At 32.9% G+C, this 26,613-nt stretch overlaps 1 protein-coding gene across 2 annotated transcripts; it reads left to right on the forward strand.

Moving 5' to 3' along the window:
- The first annotated feature begins 1,580 nt into the window (after positions 1-1,580).
- LOC131161618 (histidine biosynthesis bifunctional protein hisIE, chloroplastic) lies at positions 1,581-26,347 on the forward strand. 2 transcript variants are annotated; one of them, XM_058117496.1, is made up of 6 exons: positions 1,581-1,691; positions 19,585-19,801; positions 24,965-25,210; positions 25,290-25,385; positions 25,493-25,644; positions 25,974-26,347. In XM_058117496.1, exons 2-6 carry the CDS (start codon positions 19,637-19,639, stop codon positions 26,179-26,181), a joined length of 867 nt encoding a protein of 288 aa, XP_057973479.1. In that variant the 5' UTR covers positions 1,581-1,691; positions 19,585-19,636; the 3' UTR covers positions 26,182-26,347. The 2 variants fall into 2 exon arrangements, with proteins under 2 accessions (XP_057973479.1, XP_057973480.1); XM_058117497.1 differs by lacking the exons at positions 1,581-1,691; positions 19,585-19,801 and adding an exon at positions 1,873-2,040.
- The last annotated feature ends 266 nt before the right edge of the window (positions 26,348-26,613 follow it).

Below are 26,613 nucleotides of genomic sequence, written 5' to 3' on the forward strand. Positions count from 1 at the left end.
TCATAGTTTATTGTGACAATCAAAATACTATTCATTTGGCTAAGAATCATGTTTATCATGATAGGTCCAAACATATAGATGTTAGGCTACATTTTGTGAGGGATATTATTTCTAGTGGAGAAATAGAAGCAAGGAAAATTCCAACAGAGGATAATCCCTCTGATATGATGACTAAGGTAGTACCAAAATCCAAGTTTGAACATTGTTCAAACTTGATTAACCTAGGAAATTGATAGTGTTTGTTTTGCAGGAACAACCATAGGAGAAGCAAGGGAAGAGTAAGGATTACAAGCTTGCCAAGGTGGAGAATCTTTGCAGAGTGTCAAACTTCCAATCTAGACAAATTTGGACCGTTGATGTGCTAGAAATTTCAACGGCTGCAAGTCTATTTTCATTTAAGTGCATTTGTGTAATTTTTAGTCACTTGTATTTTATTTATAAAATACAACCTGCAGTGTTGGTTCTAGAAACTTCAACCAAGAGGGGAAAAAAAAAACATAGGGTGAATTTCTGGTGGGGAGGGGGGGGGGGTGGGATTTCGGGAGAATCAGGAGAAACAAGAGGGGGAAGCCAAAAGCTCTTTGGAGAAGAGGGTTAGGGTTCTTGGGATGCTTCTTGGGATGATTCTTGGAGGAGATCAGTAAGACCGAAAGGTGAGATTTGTATTGTATAAGTTGTAATCCCATCATTTAATAAAGTTGATATGAGGTGGGTTCATACCGTGGATGTAGGCCAATTTTTGGGCCGAACCACGTAAATGTGTTCTTGTGTTTGATCTTGCATGTTTATAGTTTATTACTGTATATTGCTGTAAATCTTGTGGTTTGCTGGTTGTTGTTCGGTGGAGAGATTATTTCTTGGTCAGGCTTGGCGCGCGCGTGCAAACACACACACACACACAAAGTGAAATAAGGAGGTTTTAGTTTTGTTGTTGTTCTGATTGTTGTAAAGAAAAAGCAGGCTCAGTTTTTGTGATTGTTTCCGAAAACCAAAGGAGATTTATATTTATCTTAGAATCTGTTTAAGGATCTGGAAATAAGTTAAATCACAAAACACTCTACTTCTCGGCAAAAGTTAAATCACCCCCGTTAGAAGTTGTACTCTCTTTTCAAAAATATACAAACAAATCAAAATCTTCTATGGAATCTAGTGGTCCATCTACTAGGGGTCTTGGTAGTGGGGACAATCTCATTAGAGATGAGCTTTCGGTAAGTTCACTCATATTTTCTAATTTATTTTTTTATTTTATATATCATTCTTAGCTGCTACATTTATATTATTTATTTTTCTATTCAAACATATGTGAGGAATTTGAATTTTATGAAAACCAATATTGTATTATTACAGAAAATTCTTAATTAGATTTATATTTGGAAAAGTGTAGGCTAAATTGTGTGGAACATTATTACAATACTAGAAAGATAATCAATTTTGAAAACCTTGGAAGCCTTAGGCCTAGCAAAAATTGGAGTCTTCATCGACTTTTTCAGAAAATTTTTTGACATTTATCTTTGAGAAGATTTCTTTTTAGGCCTCAACTCTAAACCATCATCGATTTTGAAGAATTTAGAGGCTTGGATTTTGAAAATTCAATCTGCAGTGCCTAGTGGACCCTCAATCTCTACTAAAGGCACAAGAGGCTAGGCTAACAAAAAGCCATCGCTAACCTTTTGAAACAATGCCGAAAAAAGGTACTAATTTGAAGATTAAATTGTTGTTGTGAGGAGAAATTGATAAATTCCATATGGGTATAATAGATTAATAGATTAACTTCTTTAGCTGATGTTAATAAATTTGGTCATAGAGTAAAAATCTATTAGTGGAAAATAAATCTCGAAATAAGTAGGTTAGTGGGTTTAAAATCTTCCGGAAATCTTCATCTTGTTTGATCCATTGCAGCCCTACTCCTACTGCTACTGCTGCTCCTCCTCCTCCTCCTTTTCTTATTTTGTGGATCAAGTCGTCTTAGCAGCGAGCAGAAGTGTGCTGCTGATATCCAACCGACCACCTTGCCGTCGATCGACAGGATACGTTCATCAGGTGAGTTTTTGAAGTCCCTTCCTGTCTTCTTCTCTCTCTCTCCCCCTCCTTTTTTCTTGTTCTTAAACGCTCTAGTTTTCCCCTTCGCACTAAGCGATCCGTTACGTGTTTATGCTTGGACGGAGTAGAATGTGCTGTCGTATGCCATATTACTTAAGAACATGAACTTGATCTTCCTCTTCTGTAGCCCATCCAGCGTGTTCATTTGGGAGAACACTCGATTTTCTTCATTTTATGGACTCTTTCCTCTGATTTATGTTGCCATTTTCCTGATTCTTATGAGGCTTTTAACCTACATTTTCCCTCTTCCATCATTTCGGATTTTGTAGGCTTCTGATATTACTGCGTAGAAATTTTTATGGGCATTTTTTTTTTTGTTTGACAGCATTTTTCCTAATTCATATATTTTTGTGACTGCGTGTTGTATACTTTATTGCACAAATGATAGCTTGCCATATTGTGGTTATGGAGATATTTGATTCTTTCTTTATTTCTTTCTAGTTCTTATTTACAGTACTCTTCTTTTCATACATGACAGGTGTAATATTTCTTTTGGTGTCATTCAAATTAACTACTTAACAAGTTAAATACTTATGACAGGGTTATATTGTGTTTGCTATTGCAAACTTGAAATGACAGAATGTTGAGTTTAATTTTTAGATCCTTGCCATATTTCTAATGGTTTTTGGCAATACTAAAAAAAATGGGGCCTAATTGAAACCTATGCTTGAAAGCATGCGAAAGTATGTAATTTTGCCTCAGGGATATTTTTCAAAAACAATATTTTTCATTACCTTACACTACAATAGTCCAGTCATAAATCTAGGAAGCCAAGTGTTGATAAGGATTATAAATTTTGATTGCAGAAGCCATTCCACCTGCATAATAGAATGCAGTAATCACATTCTTACAATGATTCCTCTTGTCTTGCTTCCGTTCCAAACTTGATTTCATTTATGTGTCAATCCCATTCCACCAGCTAAATATAATATAAGTGCTGGGGCTTTGGGATACGTTACCATGGTCTTTCTCCCAATTGATCTAACTCATCTCTCCCATGAAGCTGCCAACTCGTCTTTCTTTCTCTTATTTCACTAGACCACCACAAACTTGTGATGTATGCTGATTCACTCTTGAGCCTTGATATTGAGGAGGTTGTAACCCAGCATGATTGATTTTGAACTGGGAAATTGGAGGGATTAGTTGCCTGGCTTGAAGGGTATTATGCTGTTTCAAAAGATTGATTTCATGAGTTTATGGTATATAGAAGCCTGTGGTGGAAATTAAATTTATTTGGATTGTTCTATCAATTTTAACAATACTTTTCTTCCTTTGTTATTTCGAATAGATTTTTGGACGATCTTATATACACACAAATTATTCATTTGGACCTTGTTATTGTTACCCTTTGCAATGGATTTTGACAAATCATCCCAGCTTACTGTATGTTTTTTAAATTTAAAATGGAATTATCCCTGAAGCTGGGATAACACTCAAATAGCCTTACATGATTACAATTTATTTTTTCACCATGAATTCCCATCCTCATTTTTGCTCACTATTCCTCAGTGATGTTAACCAATAATCATGATATTAAGCCCTCAAATAGCAGCAAATATTTGTTGCTGTTGCTATTAGTTGGCACTTGGTAATGGTTGGATGGAAGTTGGTCTTATATTACAGTGATTTTGTTTGGATGACTCTTAGTAGTCTTCCTATATATTCATTCATTTTTTGGGATTGATTTGGATATTATTTTGTCAAACGCTAATTGGGTGTTTAGAGACTTTATAAATATACTTTTTTGCATAGTATTTGGATGTTTGAATCTTTTTTGTTTTTGTTCGATGGCATCCAGATATTGTTTTGTTTGATGCTGTTTTGTTTGGATGCATTTAGGACTCATTGATGGGTCCTATATACTCATGAATTTCATTTTGTTGGAGGTTGGATGAGACTTTATTTGGATGACATTTTAAATTATTTTTTGAAGGACTTTTTCATAGGCCATGTATACCCATTTTGGGATCCTTTCTGCTTACATTCTGTTTTAGGGAAAAAATATTTTTTTCCCTTAAATGGGATTTTCCATTTTTAAAATATGTTAGCCGCTGGATTAAGTATTAATTGACTTGTTCAAATTATATGAATATATAGCCAACCTTGTGTTAGATGCATAAAACAAGAATTTTATTTGGGTAATGGGTATCTTTTGAAGTTCAAGAAATTATATGACCATCGGATTTTCATTGGCTTAACGGGCTGACCACCCTACACACTTTCCTATTCTTTCAGCCTGATTTTGTACATAAAAGGCAGAACAACTCCAAGGAGATTTACTTTTCCTTATTAATCTTTTGTCCAATAAATCTTTTATCTCCTTTTTACAGTATTCAAGTAACTCATGATTCATTTGTATTGGTCTAGCTTTAGTAGGTATTTTGTCTTCTGTAAAATTCTTTTCATATGGTAACTTTATCATATGCTTTTTTCTTGACCAAAATGCATTAGATAGATTTGAACAAATTTCTTTTTCTAATTTTTCTTTAAACTGTTTAATTTTACTTTTGATTTCTGGAGTTTGAATTTTTTCTTCAATTTTTTTATGATACATTTCTCTTGATAATTGTTTTATATGTTTTCTTTTTTGTTTTTTTTAAATTTACCCTTTTGATTGCTAAATCTTTTAGTGTATTGACTTCTTTTTCTTTCATCTTATCAATAAATTCAAACATAATTTCTTGTTCTCCAATTTGAGTAAATATTCCTTTTTCATTTACTTGAAATGGATAAATCATAGTAAAAAATGGTGTTCCTAGTATGATTTCTTGTTGTATATATTTTTGACAAGTATAAAAGTTGTTTTTAAACATATTTCTTTATTGCAAATATGAACATCTGAAATTTTGTAGCTTATGCTCAGTCTTGCATCATTTGCACCATATAATTGAGTATTTGTTTTTTCATAATATTGAGTTGGTATTAATCCTTCTTGAACACAATTTATATCAGCACCTATGTCTAATAAAGCACGGGCTACTAATACAAATGTCTTATTAATAACAATTTTTAGTTCTGTGTACCATTTATGTATATTTACCTTTGACAAATAACCTAGGAAAATTTCTTTTTCATAATCTGGTTGAACGTAAAAATGTTCATCTTCATTTTCTGATCCTGTTAATTCAACTTTTGCTTTACCTTTTTCTAATGTATTGACTTTCATTTGTTATCTATGCATTGCAGTTTTAATCTTATTAATTTCTTCTTTTGTATTATTTACTTCTCTTTGTAAATCTTGAATAGTGGGTTGATTGTTTTTATTATTATCTAATGATTCTTTATCACTATATCTTTTGATTATCTTGGTAAGATCATAACCTTTTTTGAAATTAGGTTTCTTTTCTTCAATTAATCTTTCTTTTAATTTTGTCAAATATTTATTCCTAATCTTTGCATCCTCAATATGTTCAATCATTTCAAGCATATCCTCACTTTCTTTTGTAATCACATTTATATTTTTTGAACATTTATCGCAAAAACAAAACCCAATTTCTTCATTACATTCTTTTGTATCTGATGAAGATTTTGAGTAATTTGATGAAGTTTCTTGAACATTATGAATAATTCCTTTTGATTCAGAAGACAATTTGACCGATTTGGATTCTGACGAGTTGCTTATGACTAACGAAATCATTTTTCTTGGTGAGTTAGGTGATTTTTGTACTTAGTATGGGTATGAAAAATTTCAAGCTCCATCAAAAGGACATAAGCATCATAAAACGTTTCATAAGAGATCATCTAAAAAATATTATAAAAATTATGATAAAGATTATTATAAAAAAAAAAAAGAGGATATATTCAAGTTTTTTCTAAACCTTCAAAAGGAAAGACAAGATATAAAAAAGAAATAACTTGTTATAAATGTGGTAAAAAAGGACATTATGCAAAAAATTGTAGGGTTAAACAAGAAATAAAGGAATTAAATTGTGGAGAAGAACTCAAAAGAAAAATGATTTCGTTAATCATAAGCAGCTCATCTGAATCCGAATCTGTCAAATTGTCTTTTGAATTGGAAGAAATTATTCATAATGTTCAAGAAACTTCATCAAATTACTCAAAATCTTCATGATATAGAAGAATGTAATGAAGAAATTGGGTTTTGTTTTTGCGATAAATGTTCAAAAAATATAAGTGTGATTACAAAAGAAAGTGAGGATATGCTTGAAATGATTGAACATATTGAGGATGCAAAGATTAGGAATAAATATTTGACAAAATTAAAAGAAAGATTAATTGAAGAAAAGAAACCTAATTTCAAACAAGGTTATGATCTTACCAAGATAATCAAAAGATATAGTGATAAAGAATCATTAGATAATAATTAAAACAATCAACCCACTATTCAAGATTTACAAAGAGAAGTAAATAATACAAAAGAAGAAATTAATAAGATTAAAACTGCAATGCATAGATTATGAATGAAAGTCAATACATTAGAAAAAGGTAAAGCAAAAGTTGAATTAATAGGATCAGAAGATGAAGATGAAGATTTTTACGTTCAACCAGATTATGAAAAAGAAATTTTCCTAGGTTATTTGTCAAAGGTAAATAAACATAAGTGGTACACAGAAGTAAAAATTGTTATTAATAAGACATTTGTATTAGTAGCCCGTGCTTTATTAGACACAGGTATTGATATGAATTGTGTTCAATCTTTCTAATCGGGACCACCACTGGGACCACCCTACACGCTCTCCTGGCTTAATGGGCTGACCATCGGATTTTCGTTGGTCTCGTTAAGCCAGGAGAACCTGTAGGGTGGTCTCGATTAGGAAGATTAAAACCTGCAAGAATAGGAAAAATTTAGAAAGATTATGGATAGGTTGGTTCAAAATATCAAGAAAACATGAAAGTTTTTAAAAGAAGTAAAAATGGAACAAAAAGAATCTTCATCAAGTAAAAGATCAGATAAGAAAGAAATTCAAATTTCATTAGGAAAGATTGAAAAAAGATTAGCCAATTGGAATGGTAAAGATTTACCTAAACAAGATCCAAAAGAAATCTGGAAAATGACCAGATCAGAAGCTCAAATAATTAAACAAAATGGTTCAATAGAAATTAATGAAGATTACTTGGTCAAAATTGTTAATAAATCTGTATCATTAGTAACAAATGAAGCTAGACAGCAAAAGAGACTTTTGAATTTAGAAGATTTAGAAGCCTTTAGATCAAAATATGATAGGATTCATATTGGAATGGTCCAAGTAGGACTATTTCCTCTCACAAGAGCCGGTCTTAATAAGCCAGTCTGTGTCTTACTTAGAGACGCCAGACATCATGAATTCAATGATTCCTTATTAGGAATGCTAGAATCAAACATAGCTGAAGGTCCAATTTATTTTGAATGTTATCCAAATATTAGGGCAAACCTCTATGATGAATCAATATATGAACTTTTAACATTAGATATTCAAACAAAAAATTATAATATGGATAATAGATCTTCAAATCTTGAAATGATTTATAGAGTTTATTATAAATTAACAACTTCAACAGTTTTTCCAAATGCTAACAAAGAAAGTCCAAAAGGATCAACATTATTATTACAAGCTAATAATGAGCGTACCTCGTTAGTATCTCAACCAAAGATACTTCTTTGGCATGAGATTCAAACTTGGGGGAGAATGGGTCTTTGACAATCTTAATGAAAATAATGATGAAAAGATTCAATCAATTCAAAAGACAATTGCTACAAGCATTATTCAAGATCAAACTGGTAATGTCAAAATAAATTTTCAATCTTTATTAACAAGAAGCAGAAGTGTAGGTCAATCTTCAAGATCAAATATAACAGAAAATTTAGGTATAAAAAGTATTTCAAGTGTTTATACTGAACGTAATAGGTATTACAAACTTAAAAGAATTAATTTTGAACCAGAAGTTCCTCAGGTTATTATTTTGAAGAATTAGATTTGCCAACAATGTCTCAAGCTTTAGATGAAGAACAAAGAGAAGCTTTAAAAGAAGAAAGTCAAAGAAAAAATTTATTAACTATAAGTGAAAAGTTTGAACCAAAATATGTGGAAATTATTAGATAATAATTACGTATCTTCGACACATCCGCCAAAAGATTCTTTCAAAATTCCATATAAGGGAACAGAAGTTATTGCATCACCTTTTAAAGAAGTTAAAAATACCAATAATGAATTTGATCAATTAGTAAGTCAAAATAATTATGCCAATCAAATGCTGCAATCACTTGCAAATCAAACAACAAGAATAGAAAATATTTTGGAAGGAAAATTAGAAGTTAAAACTAATTGTATTTACGAAAAAGGGGAATCAAGTAAAGTTATCAAACAAGAACCTTTATTCAAACCTTTTTCAATGCCAGAAATTAATTTTAAATTTGAATCTAAAGAAGAGAAAATTATGGGAAAGATTGAAGAAATGTTTAAGAAGTGTAATTTAAATGTCTTAACCAAAGAAGAAGCTATTCATAATTTAGAGAAGAAAATTATGAAATCAATAAGATAAACAATAACTCTTGGAAGAACAAAAGTGCAAGAACTTATTATAAAAGACCAACATTTCCAAGCCTATTATTTGAAGATGAACCTATGAAAGACGAGTTTACATGAGTGGAATCTTGATGGTTTCACTGATTATCAAGTTGTTAAATTAATTCAATAGATGACTCTGGCAGCCACTGCCTATGAACTTAATAACGAGAGAATGCAAGAACCCACAGTAGTAGGATTATTAGTTCAAGGATTTAATGGATCACTGAGAAGTTGGTGGGATAATTATCTCACTCAAGAAGAAAGAATAGAATTTATGATGCAGTAAAAATTAAAGAAGAAAATGGGCAACAAACTCAAGTTAGTGATGCACTGATGCTGTTTCAGCATTATTATGGACAATATTAAAAGCCTTCATAGGAGAACCAAATGAAGTAATTGAAAAAAATAATGTCATATTAGTCAATCTAACTTGTCCAAAACTATCAGATTTCTCATGGTACAAAGATATTTTTCTTGCAAAGGTTATGAGTTGGCCAAATGGAAGAAGTGGTTTTTGGAAAGAAAAATTTATTGGAGGTCTACCAAAATTATTTGCTCAAAGAGTTCGAGATAGACTTAAAGATACCTTAGAAACAAATTATGAAAGGATTATGTATGGTCAAATTTTTAATGTCATTAATCATGAAGGATTAAGACTTTGTAATGAACTAAAGATCCAATCTCAAATGAAAAATGAATTTAAAAAGAACAAAGGTGAGTTAGGTGATTTTGTACTCAGTACGGGTATGAAAAAATTCAAGCTCCATCAAAAGGACATAAGCATCATAAAAAGTTTCATAAGAGATCATCTAAAAAATATTATAAAAATTATGATTATTATAAAAAGAAAAAGAAAAAATATTCAAGTTTTTCTAAACCTTCAAAAGGAAAGACAAGATATAAAAAAGAAATAACTTGTTATAAATGTGGTAAAAAAGGACATCATGCAAAAAATTGTAGGGTTAAACAAGAAATAAAGGAATTAAATTGTGGAGAAGAACTCAAAAGAAATATGATTTCGTTAATCATAAGCAGCTCGTCAGAATCCGAATCAGTCGAATTGTCTTCTGAATCGGAAGAAATTATTCATAATGTTCAAGAAACTTCATCAAATTACTCAAAATCTTCATCAGATACAGAAGACTGTAATGAAGAAATTGGGTTTTGTTTTTGCGATAAACGTTCAAAAAATATTAGTGTGATTACAAAAGAAAGTGAGGATATGCTTGAAATGATTGAACATATTGAGGATGCAAAGATTAGGAATAAATATTTGACAAAATTAAAAGAAAGATTAATTGAAGAAAAGAAACCTAATTTCAAACAAGGTTATGATCTTACCAAGATAATCAAAAGATATAGTGATAAAGAATCATTAGATAATAATTAAAACAATCAACCCACTATTCAAGATTTACAAAGAGAAGTAAATAATACAAAAGAAGAAATTAATAAGATTAAAATTGCAATGCATAGATTACAAATGAAAGTCAATACATTAGAAAAAGGTAAAGCAAAAGTTGAATTAATAGGATCAGAAGATGAAGATGAAGATTTTTACGTTCAACCAGATTATGAAAGAGAAATTTTCCTAGGTTATTCGTCAAAGGTAAATATACATAAGTGGTACATAGAAGTAAACATTGTTATTAATAAGACATTTGTATTAGTAGCCTGTGCTTTATTAGACACAAGTGCTGATATGAATTGTGTTCGAGAAGGGTTAATACCAACTCAATATTATGAAAAAACAAATACGCAATCATATGGTGCAAATGATGCAAGACTGAGCATAAGCTACAAAATTTCAGATGTTTATATTTGCAATAAAGAAATATGTTTAAAAACAACTTTTATACTTGTCAAATATATACAACAAGATATCATACTAGGAACACCATTTTTTACTATGATTTATCCATTCAAGTAAATGAAAAAGGAATATTTACTCAAATTGGAGGACAAGAAATTATGTTTGAATTTATTGATAAGATGAAAGAAAAAGAAGCTAATACACTAAAAGATTTAGCAATCAAAAGGGTAAATTTAAAAAAAACAAAAAAGAAAACATATAAAACAATTATCAAGAGAAATATATCATAAAAAAATTGAAGAAAGAATTCAAACTCCAGAAATCAAAAGTAAAATCGAACAGTTTAGGGAAAAATTAGAAAATAGAAGTTTGTTCAAATCTATCTAATGCATTTTGGTCAAGAAAAAAGCATATGGTAAAGTTACCATATGAAAAGAATTTTACAGAAGGCAAAATATCTACTAAAACTAGACCAATACAAATGAATCATGAATTACTTGAATATTGTAAAAAGGAGATAAAAGATTTATTGGACAAAAGATTAATAAGGAAAAGTAAATCTCCTTGGAGTTGTTCAGCCTTTTATGTACAAAATCAGGCTGAAATAGAAAGAGGAGCTCCTAGATTGGTAATAAACTATAAACCCTTAAACAAAGCTTTGCAATGGATTAGGTATACCTAATAAAAAAGATTTACTAAATAGATTATGTAGAGCTTCAATATTTTCAAAATTCGATATGAAGTCAGGATTTTGGCAAATACAAATTACTGAAGAAGATAAATACAAGACAGCAAATCCTTATACAAAATTTACAATCGTATACATTGACGATGTCCTTGTATACTCTAAATCAATAGCACAACACTTCAAGCATCTTAACATTTTTCTTGAAATTATCAAAAGAAATGGTCTTCTTGTTTCTCAACCAAAGATCAAACCATTTCAAGCTAATGTCAGATTTTTAGGTCATAATATTTATCAAAATACTATTACCCAAATTCAAAGATCATTAGATTTTGCAAACAAATTTCCAAATGAAATAAAAGATAAAAATCAACTTCAAAGATTTTTAGGCTGTTTAAATTACGTGGCAGATTTTATACCAAACATCAGAATAATACTCAAGCCATTATTCAAAAGATTAAAAAAGAATCCACTTGCGTGGTCAGAAGAACATACTCAAACGGTAATCAAAGTCAAATCTTTAGTCAAAACCTTACCCTGCCTTAGTCTTCCAAATCCCAAGGGGAAAAATGCCCACGCAAACAACCCGTGACAACTATTCAAAAGTCACCTCATCAAAAGCCACCTCATCAAAAGTGAATTTTTCAAAAATTAAAATTTTGAAGTTTATTACTCCTTCTGAGTGGGGTCAGCACCCACGCGTCTCAAGAAGGTTTAGAGGAGTTTTTTGTCCTCAAACCTATGATTGTAAAGATTACATCAATGTCTGGCTTAATACAATGTTTGTTAGAAACTTCACCCATTCTTGGTTCATACATTTTGATAAAAAAATTCTGAAAAGTTATCCAAAATGGCTTTTATCGTGGTTCAAGTTTTTCGGTCCTGAAATCTACATTTTTCCAGAAACAATTCAAAATGATTTTGAATTATTTCAAAAGAATTTTCATCCTCCTCGGGACCAGTCTGATCCTTCCTTCAAGCTCCTACTGTTTCGTTCTTATTTCATGATCACATGGATCTTTTGTTGGGACTACATTATTGTTCCTCCAAAAGAAAGTATAATTTTTTTTTCAAAAACTATTCGAAGGGTTTACAAAGTTAGATGGTGGGATAAATTCACCATGCCAGAAGGCAAGGTCAGAGCTTGGCTAGCACAAGCTTCCTGTCTGAATTCTCCTGCTATTCCTCAAGGATCTTTTCCAAAAGCAAAAGATAAGAAGAAAGTCTTCGAGGAAGAAGACACTATTTCAATAAGCTCAAAAAGATCAAAGTCCAACAGTATGAAGAATAAGTTGATCAAAATGATTGCCCAGTTAGAATCATCTGATTTTGATTCAATTGTACCAGATTCTCCCAAATTTGTTGATTTAAATCTTTTAGGATCAAATATCGAGAACTGGTATGATTTCATTTGTAAGGACAATCAAGCGACCGAGAAGAATTCAAAATCAAAAGATCAAAAGTCCAAGAGAAAGTGATTTCTTCAAGACTCCGTCATCATCTACTTTTCAAAAGAAGACAATGACTCTTCAACTCATTGTCTCCTATTATCAAAAGAAGACAAACGTCCTCATCTTCATCAGATTTATTTGTCAAAAAATGCGGCCTCAATTATCAAAAGTTGTGGTCCCCTCCATCATTAAAGACTTTTTTCAAAGCAGATTCCAGCTGTCTGCCGTCTGGCTCAGCTTGTATTTTATATTGTAAATTATGAGAGGGTTAGGTGTGTGATTTCACACCTGTCCACCACTTGGGGTCAGGGTTGTATTTTAAAATGTGTCTGTAAATTATTATTTTTGTTTAAAGTCTGTGAATTATTTAAAGGTGGTGGGTTCCTATACAAATGCAGCCGTCCATGTGCTGTCACCTTTAAGTAAAGTCTATTGTCTTGTTGCGTCGGCTCGTCAGTCCTGTAAGAATCCTGTGAAGACTTTAGTGGTCGATGGGGCCCAATGTGTACCCGCACTAATTCACCCCGGATTCCAAATTGTTTGAAGTTCGAGCCTCAAAGTCTATAAATAAGAGTCTTTCTTTCATTTGCAACTTGCACCAAGTTGGGGGTTTCTATTAGAGAAAACCTAAGTCTTCGAGCTCCACCCAACTCTCTCTCTCTCCCTCTCCCTCTCCCTCTCTCTCATACTTCGTCCATAAGGTTTTTGTCATGTAAATAATCAATCAATAAAACTTAAGTAAGTTTTTAATATTCAATACAAGTTGGTTTATTTTAATTCTTTTCTTTATTTCATAATTATGCTCTACAATTGCAACCTTAATGGTTGATCCTCTGCAACAGAAATTGTTTGAATTTGTTAGCTTCATCTGCTGGTTTGCTTGAATGACTCGGAGGCTCGGAATTCAAGCAATTTGGAATCTGGGGTGAATTAGTGCGGGTACACATTGGGCCCCATCGACCACTAAAGTCATCATAGGATTCTTACAGGACTGACGAGTCGACGCAACAAGACAATAGACTTAAAGGTGACAATACATGGACGAATGTATTTGTGTGGGAACCCACCACCTTTAAATAATTCATAGACTTTAAACAAAAATAATAATTTATAGACACATTTGAAAATACAACCCTGGCCCAAAGTGGTGGACAGGTGTAAAATCACACACCTAACCCTCTCATAATTTACAATATAAAATACAAGCTGAACCAGACGGCAGATAGTTGGAATCTGCTTTTGAAAAAAGTCTTTGAATAATGATGGAGGGGACCGCAACTTTTGACAATTGAGGCCGCATTTTTTGACAAATAAATTTGATGAAGATGAGGACGTTTGTCTTCTTTTGATAATAGGAGACAATGAGTTGAAGAGTCATTGTCTTCTTTTGAAAAGTAGATGATGACGGAGTCTTGAAGAAATCACTTTCTCTTGGACTTTTGATCTTTTGATTTTGAATTTTTCTCAGTCGCTTGATTGTCCTTACGAATGAAATCATACCAGTTCTCGATATTTGATCCTAAAAGATTTAAATCAACAAATTTGGGAGAATCTGGTACAATTGAATCAAAATCAGATGATTCTAACTGGGCAATCATTTTGATCAACTTATTCTTCATACTGTTGGACTTTGATCTTTTTGAGCTTATTGAAATAGTGTCTTCTTCCTCGAAGACTTTCTTCTTATCTTTTGCTTTTGGAAAAGATCCTTGAGGAATAGCAGGAGAATTCAGACAGGAAGCTTGTGCTAGCCAAGCTCTGACCTTGCCTTCTGGCATGGTGAATTTATCCCACCATCTAACTTTGTAAACCCTTCGAATAGTTTTTGAAAAACAAATTGTACTTTCTTTTGGAGGAACAATAATGTAGTCCCAACAAAAGATCCATGTGATCATGAAATAAGAACAAAACAGTAGGAGCTTGAAGGAAGGATCAGATTGGTCCTGAGGAGGATGAAAATTCTTTTGAAATAATTCAAAATCATTTTGAATTGTTTCTGGAAAAATGTAGATTTCAGGACCGAATAACTTGAACCACGAAAAAAGCCATTTTGGATAACTTTTCAGAATTTTTTTATCAAAATGTATGAACCAAGAATGGGTGAAGTTTCTGACAAACATTGTATTAAGCCAGACATTGATGTAATCTTTATAATCATAGGTCTGAGGACAAAAAACTCTTCTAAACCTTCTTGAGACGCGTGGGTGTGGACCCCACTCAGAAGGAGTAATAAACTTCAAAATATTAATTTTTGAAAAATTCACTTTTGAAAATCATAATTATGATCTATAAAGATGAAATTTGTTTCAATCAAGATTAATTTGTTAAATTTCCTATCCTTTAGAGGATCAGGAGTGTCAAAAGGGCATCTTCTAAAGAAATAGTTTTTGATAACTTCAAAAGGGGGAGACAAATCCCATTCAGGTTTAATGGGAAACAGATCTTCGAAGATATCTTTTGTAACGTACCCTTTTGCAGTCTTCTGTTGTAAGGAGGAAGAACTCTGTTGGCCTTCCATGATTTCTTTGAAAGAGGGGGTTTGAACATAAGGAGGTCTTATGAGAGGTGAAAACCTATTTTATACAGGGTCATCTTTTGATGAGGTGGCTTTTGAATAGTTGTCACGGGTTGTTTGTCTGGGCATTTTTCCCTTGTAAAAAATCCCTTGTAAGAAAATCTGGTATAGAATTTGAAATACCTTTAATAAATTCAATTTGAAAATCGAAAACTGAAAGAATTGCTTGCCATCTGACAAAGATTTGTTTTGAAACAAGATTTTTAACATCTTTTTCCAAAATATCTTTTGTACTCTTACAATCAACTCTTAAGTAAAAAATCCTTGTTAAATAAATCATCTTGAAATTTTTGAATGCATAAAACAATTGATAAGATTTCTTTTTTGACTGTTGAATAATTGACTTGAGGACCCGACCAGGCTCCTGGATGGAATCTGACTAGGGTTTCTTTTGATCCTAACCATTGCTTGAGAATACCTCCAAATCCTTCATTGGAGGCATCTGTTTCTACAATCATAAAGGCCTTGGGATTTGGAAGACTAAGGCAGGGTAAGGTTTTGACTAAAGATTTGACTTTGATTACTGTTTGAGTATGTTCTTCTGACCACGCAAGTGGATTCTTTTTTAATCTTTTGAATAATGGCTTGAATATTATTCTGATGTTTGGTATAAAATCTGTCACGTAATTTAAACAGCCTAAAAATCTTTGAAGTTGATTTTTATCTTTTATTTCATTTGGAAATTTGTTTGCAAAATCTAATGATTTTTGAATTGGGGTAATAGTATTTTGATAAATATTATGACTTAAAAATCTGACATTAGCTTGAAATGGTTTGTTCTTTGGTTGAGAAACAACAAGACCATTTCTTTTGATAATTTCAAGAAAAAAGTTAAGATGCTTGAAGTGTTGTTCTATTGATTCAGAGTATACAAGGACATCGTCAATGTATACGATTGTAAATTTTGTATAAGGATTAAAAATCTCATTTATAATATTTTGAAATTCTGATGGAGCATTCTTTAATCCAAAAGGCATTACATTCCATTCGAAATGACCAAATGGGACAATAAATGCTGTCTTGTATTTATCTTCTTCAGTAATTTGTATTTGCCAAAATCCTGACTTCATATCGAATTTTGAAAATATTGAAGCTCTACATAATCTATTTAGTAAATATTTTTTATTAGGTATACCTAATCTATTACAAAGCTTTGTTTTATTAGGAGCTCCTCTTTCTATTTCAGCCTGATTTTGTACATAAAAGGGCAGAACAACTCCAAGGAGATTTTCTTTTCCTTATTAATCTTTTGTCCAATAGATCTTTTATCTCCTTTTTACAGTATTCAACAACTCTACTAGGCCTACGTTTCAAATGCCCAAACCATCTAAGCCGCCCCTTCCTTATCTTATTTTCAACTGGTGCTATGCCTAAATTATTACGTATATGTTCATTTCTTACTTTATCTTTTAATGTTAAACCACTCATCCACCTTAATATTTGCATCTCAACAACTTTATTTTTTGTACACATTGTTTCTTAGTTACCCAACATTTTGAACGATAAATCATAGCTGACCTTATAGCCATCTAATAAAACTTTTCTTTTAATTTTAAGGGTATTCTACGATCACACAACACACCTGATGCATTCCTCCATTTTACCTAGCTTGTTTTAATTCTATGTACTACATCTTCTTCAGTTTCCCTTTCAGCTTGCATAATAGATCCAAGATATCTAAATCTATCAATGTTATTAATCTCTTGATTATCAAGTTTAATCTTCTCCTTATTGCTACTCCTTACATTACTAAAATTGTATATTATATATTTTGTCTTATTCCTTCTTATCTCGGACCCTTTAGACTCTAATGTGGCTCTCCAAAGTTCTAGCTTATATTTTACTCTGCTCCTACTATTATCAATAAACAGGATATCATCTGAAAACAACATACTCCAAGGGATCTCATTTTGGATATTCTTAGTTAGTCCTAATGCTAGTCATTAGACTCGTTACTCTATCGTACATATCCTTAGTGACCTCCGTATATCTACTACAAACTCCTTTCTTTTTTAAGACCCACCAAAGAACTTCCCTAGATACTTTATCATAAGCTTTCTATAGGTCAATAAAAATCATATGTAAGTTCCTTTTCTTTTACCTAAACTTTTCCATCTTAAAAGATAAATAACTTTTGTTGTTGATCTCCCAGGCATAAAATCAAATTGATTTTTTGAGATCTTCGTTTATGATCTTATTCTATGTTCAATTACCCTTTCCCATAATTTCATCGTATGACTTATAATTTTAATTCCACGATAGTTATTATAGTTTTGAATATCACCTTTGTTTTTGTGTACAAATACTAATGTACTTTTCCTCCATTCTTCTGGCATTTTCTTGGTTTTTATAATAGTGTTGAATAGATTAGTTAACCAAACAATTCTTTTATCCCCTAAAATCTTGTTCTATAGATTTCTCACTTTTCATCTTTTTTAATGCCATCTCAACTTCAAGGTCTCTAATTTTATGAATAAATCTGTTATTTTTAGTTTTCTCCTCATTTGACATTGGTTTTCATTAAAAAAACTTATCAAAGTATCTCCGCCACCTCTCTTTATGTCTTATTCTCTAATTAAGACATTATCATTTTCGCCCTTTACGCATTTTACATCACCTAAATCTTTGCATTTTCTCTCTCTCTCTAGCAAGTTTATAAACGTCTTTTTCTCCATCTTTTGTATCTAGTTTAGTATATAAACAAACTCTATGTTTAGCTTCACTAGTAATTTTTTTTTCGCATTTTTTCTTGCTTCTTTATATTTTTCAAGATTTTCTATATTTTTACAATTTTGTTATATTTTATACGAATTTCTTTTTGTCTTAACGGCTTACTGAACTTCTTGATCCCGCCTCCAACTTTCTTTACTACCCGAGTATCTTCCTTTGGAATTGCCTTAAACCTCTTTTGCTATCCTTACGATCGAATTTGTCATTCTATTCCAAATAATATTTGCATCAACCTTATTCCCTACTGTCCAATCACACCCTTTGTTCATGTCATCTTTAAATTTTACTATATTATCTCCGTTCAAGTTCCACCATCTAGTTCTCTTGCGTTAATATATGCTACTCCTTCTCATCTATTTTTTAATATGTATATCTAATACTTAAACTCTATGTTGCGTAGTCAAACTTTCACCTGGAATAACTTTATAATCCTTACAATATAGACGATTCCTGTTCTTAGTTAAGAAGAAATCTATTGAACTTTTATTATGCCCACTTTTGAAGGTTAATAAATGTTATCTTTTTATAAAGCAAGTATTCAATATAATCAAATCATAAGACATGAAAAAATCTAAGATTGTATCACTGGCCTTATTTTATCTCCATATCCATGGCCTCCACATATCCTCTCATATCCTATATTATCCTTTCCAATGTGACCATTCAAATTAGCTCCTATGAATGTCTTTTTAGTTATTGGTATCCCTTGTAAATTACTATCCATATCTTCCTAAAATTATCTTTTTATATTTTCTGCTAATCCTATTTGGGTAGCATGCGCACTAATGACATTCATAGTCTCCAAGCCTAAAACTATCCTGATTTTAATGATCCTGTTCCTTATTCTTTTAACATTTACTACACTATCTTGTAGATTTTTGTCTACAATAATATCCACCCCGTTTTTATGTTTCTCTATAAAAGTGTACCAAAGTTTAAATCCTGATTTTTTAATTTCTCTAGCTTTCTCTCCTACTCACTTCGTCTCTTGAAGGCAGATTATGTTAATTTTCCTCCTAAATATTATTTCCACTATTTCCATACTTTTTCTCCTAAGAGTTCCTATATTCCAAGTTGCTAATCTAATCTTAGTTTCTTGCGCTAACTTATTTATCCTCTTCCTTTCATATTGACCTAGATTCCCTTGACCTAAGTGAATTTGGTAAGAATTCATGATAATAAGATCTGACAAAGTTTTTCACTGGCTGTCAGTTACCTAACGCAACCCTGCTCCTTTACCTGAGTTTGGGACCGGCTGTGTGTATAAAGAATTTGTGTTACACAAGCGAAGTACACGTTTGCATTTTTTTTTTTTCAAATTTATTTCACATGGACAATTTTCTAAATCACGCCTTACAACTAGTAGAAACCGCACACACAATAAATTGCATTAAGAAAAAAAATTAAGCATACAAATGTGAATTCCAAGCTAGACTAAAATTTTAAAAACCATACAACAGTACTTTTTGAAAAATTTTGTATATACTAAAAACTGCAAATGAAAAACACAAGAACAAAAAATGCATAAACTAAGTCTACAAATCAAAAATACAAAATCTCCACTACTATCAACTATTGGAATTTTTTTTTAATAATAGTAATAAGAAAAGAAATAACGAGAAGAATTGATTGTTTGTGGATAATCTCAAGGATTTCCAAGTTTGTACATGATATGAACTACTGCGTTCTGGTAGATTGATTTAATCTCGCATTTTCATTTGCAGGATGACTTGATATTGCTGAGAAGGACTTAGGGTGTTTGGATTTGTTTCTTCAATGGCAGTTTCTTGTTTCCAGTGTCTTCAATCTTCCAGAATTTCATCTGGAGGTCGTCTCTTCCTTTCTATTTGTGAGCCTGGTAGAGGCAATCAAAAGAAGAGCAGACATCTAGCTTTTGTTTCTGCCAAGAATTTAGAGAAGGATCTTTTCCTTGAATCAAAGGTACTTTTAATGAAAGCCTTAGCTTTTATCAGTTGTTATTTTAGTAGTATTTTTTCTGTGCATTGATCTATTTTCTTTTTGAGTAGCCATCCTTGTTGTGGATGCTCAAAGTGTTTGGTAAGGTTAGGACCACTCGGTATGTCGTAGCAGTAGGTAAGGTGGCTATGTTGCATTTAACAGTTAGGTAAGAGCTGCAATGTTGCCTAGCAGGGAAGTTGCCAGGGGGCGCAATTGGGTGTATGCTTTATGCTCAGTGTCACAATCATAGCATGACAATGGTGAATATGGGTTAAAGTCTACGATTAGAGTTGCATTTTTTCAGAGTGGTGCAAAAAGAATGATTTGCCCAATGGCGATGGCATTGTTACTGGGCATTTGCTCAGACCAAATGAAGTTTCCATTTATTATAGTACTATGACCACATTATCGGCATTTGACATGACCACTAATATGATTGTATTTGACTCCTGGGAAATTTCAACTCATCTACTCATCTCTCCTAATGTTCCTGTATCTCTCCTATTTAAAATTTTCCCATGTTCTGAGTTGCCATTCTTTCGTATCTTTCTGTCCTGCCTCCTATCAGGCACCAGATAATTGCTATCCTCACTTAGGGGCCTCGTCCTAACTCTTTCCCTTTTGTGGTGCACAAGGCATCCTTGTGGCTCTTGCTTTCATGATCCCAAGTTCCGACAATGATAGTGCAGAAAATAGATTGTATGTTTTCCAGAAAGCAGAAAATCTTTTGTTTTTTCTTGTGCAGTTTTTGTTGTTTATTGGAGAAGTCTTCAGGACAACACTATATTTTCTTGTTTTGTACTTTTAGAGCTTTGTACAGTTCATCTTCACTTAGAGATGATACAGTGTTGAGTAATAGTTTATTCTCAGTTGTGCATTTATTTTTGAATCAAAAGGGTGCCCTTCTAAATCTCTAGGTAGAAAAACCAATTAGGTTTGTTCCATGGGATAACTTAAGCATTTGGATACAACCTGGTTTCTTATTTCTTCTGCCAATATCAGTAGAGGCCAATAGCTCCAGAAAATTTTCTTTCTCAATGTATTATGATAGCTTATTATTTCATTTGGTTGTATTTGGGATGGAAAGATAATTATGCTTCTCTGGGTGGTTGGGATGCAGTAGGGGTCATTACTTGACCACATTGGGATCTTTAATGTGTAAGATCTCCTCTTGTCTAAGGTTCTTGTATGTTTTGTGCTTCTGGAAGTGTCTCCAAAAGCCCTTGCCTAGGTGCTGTTTCCTGTAGGTGCTCACGCGAGGTGAAGCCATTTTGATCAGGCACTGCCTAGGCACTCGGCTGAGTCCTGGCACAAGGCTTTCAGGGGCTTGCTTTAATTGTTATTATATTCTGCAATCTTACATTATTTTCCCTATTACATTCATTTCAAAGTCGGCTAGTTGCATAACTTCCTCTAAAAAAGAAAAAAAGTCGGCAGCTTTAAAGATGCATTTAGGGCACTGCTTCTGCTATGGATCAAAATAAGCATGTTTCTATGAAGAATTAAAAAAGCTGCTGCATTCGCCATTCTTCAATGCAAAAGAAATGAAAAAATAAAATAGAAGCAAAAGATGAAGAAGACAACTGAGAGCAGCAGAAAGCAACTGGAAAGTGGCAGTTTGTTATTTTCTATTCTCTCTCTTTCTGTAAGCTATCACCTTTTTAAAAGAAAATTTTGGGTCCAGCTTTTTGTTTGCTTTGTTCCAGAATTTGCTTGCTGTGTTTCAGAAAGCTTCTTATACTGTTTCAGACAATTTTTTTTTTTTTTAAATAACAGGATGCACAACTCCTTTCTTTCTTTCTTTCCCGCAGACTTTAACTTTGTTTCCTATTTCTGCCCTCTGATCCTCAACTGCAGTCAGATAGTCATCATTCTCTGTTTGAGAAAGTTTGTTACACTGGTTTCAGACCCCCTTTCTTTAAAATAACAGAGCCTACGATTATGTTATTAAGCAGTGTATTATTTATTCGAGCAAGTGCCCAGTGCCTCAAGTGATATTGGCACCTTAACAGCAATATGAAGCTTTTTGGGATATCTATGTTCATAGAATTGCTAATAATCAAAATTTAATGATTGCGTAAGCTAGATCTATTGAATATACCCTGTATTGGAGAAAATATCTATATTAAGATTTTAAGCTTTATCCCTCTCAACCTTTTTGACATTGCATCTTAGTTACTAAAACCTCTGTAGGTTGATGATTCTGTCTCAGAATATGAACTTGACACTTCATGCACAAAATAGTGATAGAACCTTTTTCCAATTAGGATAGAACCTTGCTCGATTTCATTTATAAATTTCCTAGGACTTTTGGTAGTCTATTTGCTCAATTCCTCGGATTAAATAGTGATGGAATTACAACATGATTTTACAACTTTTTTAGTCATCGTTATGTGAATATGTAGGCTATATTAATTTATTTTATGGATTCAGAGATATTTTTGATAAAAATATTATATGTTAATTTGTGTTTTATTGTTCTATACATATTTCTTTCCAATATTGGATTTTGTTTCCCCACCACTCCTACTTCCACCTCTGCTCAGTGTAAATTGAATGCTTGCTCTTGTTAGTGACAATCACCGATAATGGATCTCCTTCATGGATGTAACGGGCTTATGGAAAATGAAGTGGTTCAGGTTTTTTTTTTGCCATTTTTTACTGCAGGAGGCATCATTTACATCAACTGTGTTTTCTTCCATCCAAATTTTTTTTCCCCATCCGTTCTATTTATCCCACAAAACAGCGACCTTCTGATGCAAAACAATTGATGCCTGGTCTTTGCATCTTGTCTTTTATAATTGGCATGGTTTTTCAGCCATAACCTTTTTTCTTTTACAATTATATTGTTTATTATCTCAATTTCTATATGGTACTACCAGACTTAGTCAGGTGTCTGCCACTGGCATAATGGTAGGGACTGTTACTTGTCTGGCAAAGCAAAGAAACAGAAATAAAGCATTGAAGATGGGATTCCCATCTCTTTGCTTGATTTCTTTTGAAGGTGTCCATCATTGCTCGATAATTGGCATTAATGATTACTTGGGCTACATCTGGACTCTACAACTCATTCTGTTTTGAGGAAGTGTTACTGTTTAAGGCAGTAGACCTTATTTTACCTCATTCCCTTTTACATCACATTGTTGTTTTATTAGCTACAGTTACATATAGCATATCTAAAATTTTAATATATCTTCTTTTTCCGCGTTAGTATGTTACAAACTTTTTTTTTTGAGAATTAGCTGGTCTGTCTTCTTTTGCTCGAATCATAGTAATATATTGTTAATCATTCTTGAGTATGTTTTACTGGGTGCTCTTTTTTGCACTCGATTTGCTTGATCAGTGTATTCTGAATGAGAAGTTTGGGATGGTTTGCAAGTATGATATGATTTTTTAAAAAACTTCATTGTCCACTTTAAGGTTGCACCAGACATTGTCAGGTCTCTACTAACACATTGGTAGGGATTGTTACTTGTTTGGCAAAGGGAAGAAAGAGAAATAATGCATGAAGATGAATTTCCTATCTCCATGTTCAATAACTCTTGAAGGTGTTCATCGTTGCCCAGTAATCAGTATTTGGCGATTTTATGAGCTACATCCTACATCTGGACTCCATACTCATCAATTCAATATATTTTTAGAAATCAGAGAAAACATCCCTTTTGGGAACTACACTTTGGTCATTGTATTTTTTTCCCTTTTGTTTTTCCCCCTCTAGTACCAATCTTTAATATCCAATTTCATTCATGCATGTAACTAACTTCTGTTGAACTTTTTTGCACTCTATGTGCTCGATCTTCATGTTCTGAATTAATTTGTTGGATGGTAGTCATTATGATATGATTTAAAAAAAAAATCACTATCCCCTTTCAGGTTGAACCAGACATTGTCAGGTCCCTACTGACACAGTGGTAGGAACTGTTTTGTCTGGCAAAGAGAAGAAAGAGAAGAGAAGCATTGAGGACAGGTTTCCTGTCTCGGTGTTTGATATCTCTTGAAGGTGTTCATTGTTGCCCACTAATCAGTATTTGGTGATTCTGTGAGCTACATCTGGACCCCATATCTCATTAATTCAGTATATACTCTACAGAGAAAAGGTCTCTTAGGAATCACACTCTGAAAGTTGCATTTTTTTCTTCCTGTTTTTCCTTCCTTGTAGCAATTCCCAATATCCTATTTCCTTCATGCTGGCAGCTAGCTGTTTTGCCCTCTATTTGCTCTGTTCTTGTTTCCTGAATAAGAAATTTGGATGGTCTGTCAGCATTATGCAATTGTATGGGAAAGATACAAAAGAGAAGCAAAGCATTCCAGGTGGGTTTCCTGTCTTGATGTTTGGCATCTATCGAAGGTGTTCATCGTTGCCCAGTAATCAGTGTTTGGTGATTCTGTGAGCTTTATCTGGACTCTATATCTCTTAATTCAATATATTCTGACATCAGAGTAAACATCTTGTTTAGGAACTACATTTTGGCAACTTTTATGCTTTTGATTTTTCCTTTCTAGTAGCAGCTGCAAAAATTCTATTTTCTTCATGCATTAGCTCATTTCCTTCATACAAAACCAATTTTTTGTCTTCTTCACCGAAGCCATTATTATACAAATTATATGTTTTCTTTGCTTGCCGTCTCTCCTTTTTTTTTGTTCCTAAAAAAACTTGTATGCTTGTTCATTTAAGCTTTTTTTAATTCTTATTTTTGATATTGTAAAATACTTTATTTGATTTCAGCATCTTGATTTGGAATGATAAACCATTAGGATGGTTTATGTTTTACCAGTGTGGTCTTCATCTCATACAAGTTTGCTTTTAGTTGACTTTAATGATTTATATGCCCAAGGCTATCTCGGTTGCAGTGCACGGCTTCTACACCATGCTAAGCTGAGGCTATTTATATTTTTCAACCCCAAAAAACTGAAAATTATTTGCTTTTTCAATGTCTTACAGTTTTTTTTTTTTTTTTTTCTTTTAGTTGACTTTAATGATTTATATACCGAAGGCTATCGCGGTTGCAGTGCACAGCTTGTACATCATGCTAAATTGAGGCTATTTATATTTTTCAACCCCAAAAAGTTGAATTATTTGCTTTCTCAATGTCTTGGGTTTGGCTTTGCCGAATGAGTAAAAGGATCTGACATGGTAAATTTTAGGTTGAGACACTGTTAGACTGTGTAAAATGGGATGACAAAGGTTTGGCAGTGGCAATAGCTCAGAACGTTGACACGGGTGCCATCCTAATGCAAGGCTTTGTAAACCCGGATGCACTAGTGGCAACCATTTCCTCAAGAAAGGCTACATTCTTCAGCCGGTCACGATCAACGTTGTGGACAAAGGGAGAAACTTCCATGAATTTTATCAACATTCATGACGTCTTTCTTGATTGTGATCGTGACTCTGTATGTATGACGAATTTTATTTTGAATTTTTAGCTCCTGCTTGGTCCAGTCTGAATAACTTTACCCAGTCCTGTTTCAGATAATATACCTCGGGAAGCCTGATGGGCCTACTTGTCACACAGGGTCAGAAACCTGCTATTATTCATCGGTCCTCGATTCCTTAAAACAACCCCAGGTTCAGTCTTTGCCTTTTCTTCGACTCTTTATGAGGAATGCACCCTTCATGATGAAAACTATGAGTGGATCTTAAATGTGAGTTTTGATGTGGATTGTTTGCTGCAGGTTGATGAAAACAGGTTGGCATTAACAACTCTGTACTCGTTAGAGTCTACAATCTCTCAGCGGAAGGCAGAACTAGCATCAACGCAAGTTGAAAAACCTTCGTGGACCAAACGATTGTTGCTTGATGACAAGATGCTGTGCTCAAAAATCCGGTATTATATTGTTAAGTTGTGTATTTGCATTTAGGTATTATTTGGGGGTATGGGTTTTGGCCTTTGATTTGGATGTGTTGATTTGAACAAAACTCAATACACTTTTGTACTGCATTGTATCTAAATTCACACAAATTTGAATTCCAAGTTCCCAAACAGAATGCTTGTGAAATTGATTTTTAATGGACATGTTTCATCATCATTCCTCTTCCCCTTAAATGTGGGTGAAGTTAAGAAACATAGTTAAGAGTTTGCTGCTGTATGGTTTGGTGACTGTCAGCATGATCAATTCAATGTTTGGAGAAGGCTGACCCCTCCATCTTTTGCAGGGAAGAGGCAGATGAGTTATGCCGAACACTGGAGGACAACGAGGATAAGTCCCGAACAGCATCAGAGATGGCAGATGTGCTGTATCATGCCATGGTTTTGCTGTCACTCAAAGATGTAAAGATAGAAGAGGTTCTCCAAGTCCTAAGACACAGATTTTCTCGGTCGGGCATTGAGGAGAAAAGAAGCCGAACATCACAGCAGGGATAGGCACCAGTGATATTGGTTAGCCAATTTTGTTCTTGGAAGACTGCATATGCAGTTTAAGATATTGCCCATATGGTGTAATTGTTGTACTTGAAGATCCCTGCTCAATGATAAACATCAAAACACTATACTAATGATGGTTTAATAAAATGTGAAAACATTTTGCTCACCTCTGATCCTGCATGTTTGTGTTTGGGGTTTCTCTGGTTGATGTTGGAAACAACTTCTTCTCGACTCCATTGTTTAAGGCAAATTGGTTCCCCTATGGATGTGAGTCATGTGACTTCTTCAATTGAGGTGTGCTTCTGGGAGATCCTGCAGTGTGAAGGTGCTTCCTCCACATAGAAAGGGCAGTAACACCCATAAAAAGAAAAAAATTAAGAATATCAAAGCCATGTTCATTTTTGTAGAAAATTTTTCTCATTCTTAATTTAA

The sequence above is a fragment of the Malania oleifera genome, chromosome 8 (assembly GCF_029873635.1).
Source record: "Malania oleifera isolate guangnan ecotype guangnan chromosome 8, ASM2987363v1, whole genome shotgun sequence".
Classification (NCBI taxonomy): domain Eukaryota; kingdom Viridiplantae; phylum Streptophyta; class Magnoliopsida; order Santalales; family Ximeniaceae; genus Malania; species Malania oleifera.

Coding starts and splice junctions, on each gene's coding strand:
- LOC131161618 (XM_058117496.1), top strand. CDS start 19,637: ATGGCAGTTTCTTGTTTCCAGTGTCTTCAATCTTCCAGAATTTCATCT. Junction 25,211..25,289: donor TTGATTGTGATCGTGACTCT/GTATGTATGACG, acceptor GTCCTGTTTCAG/ATAATATACCTCGGGAAGCC. Junction 25,386..25,492: donor ATTCCTTAAAACAACCCCAG/GTTCAGTCTTTG, acceptor TGTTTGCTGCAG/GTTGATGAAAACAGGTTGGC.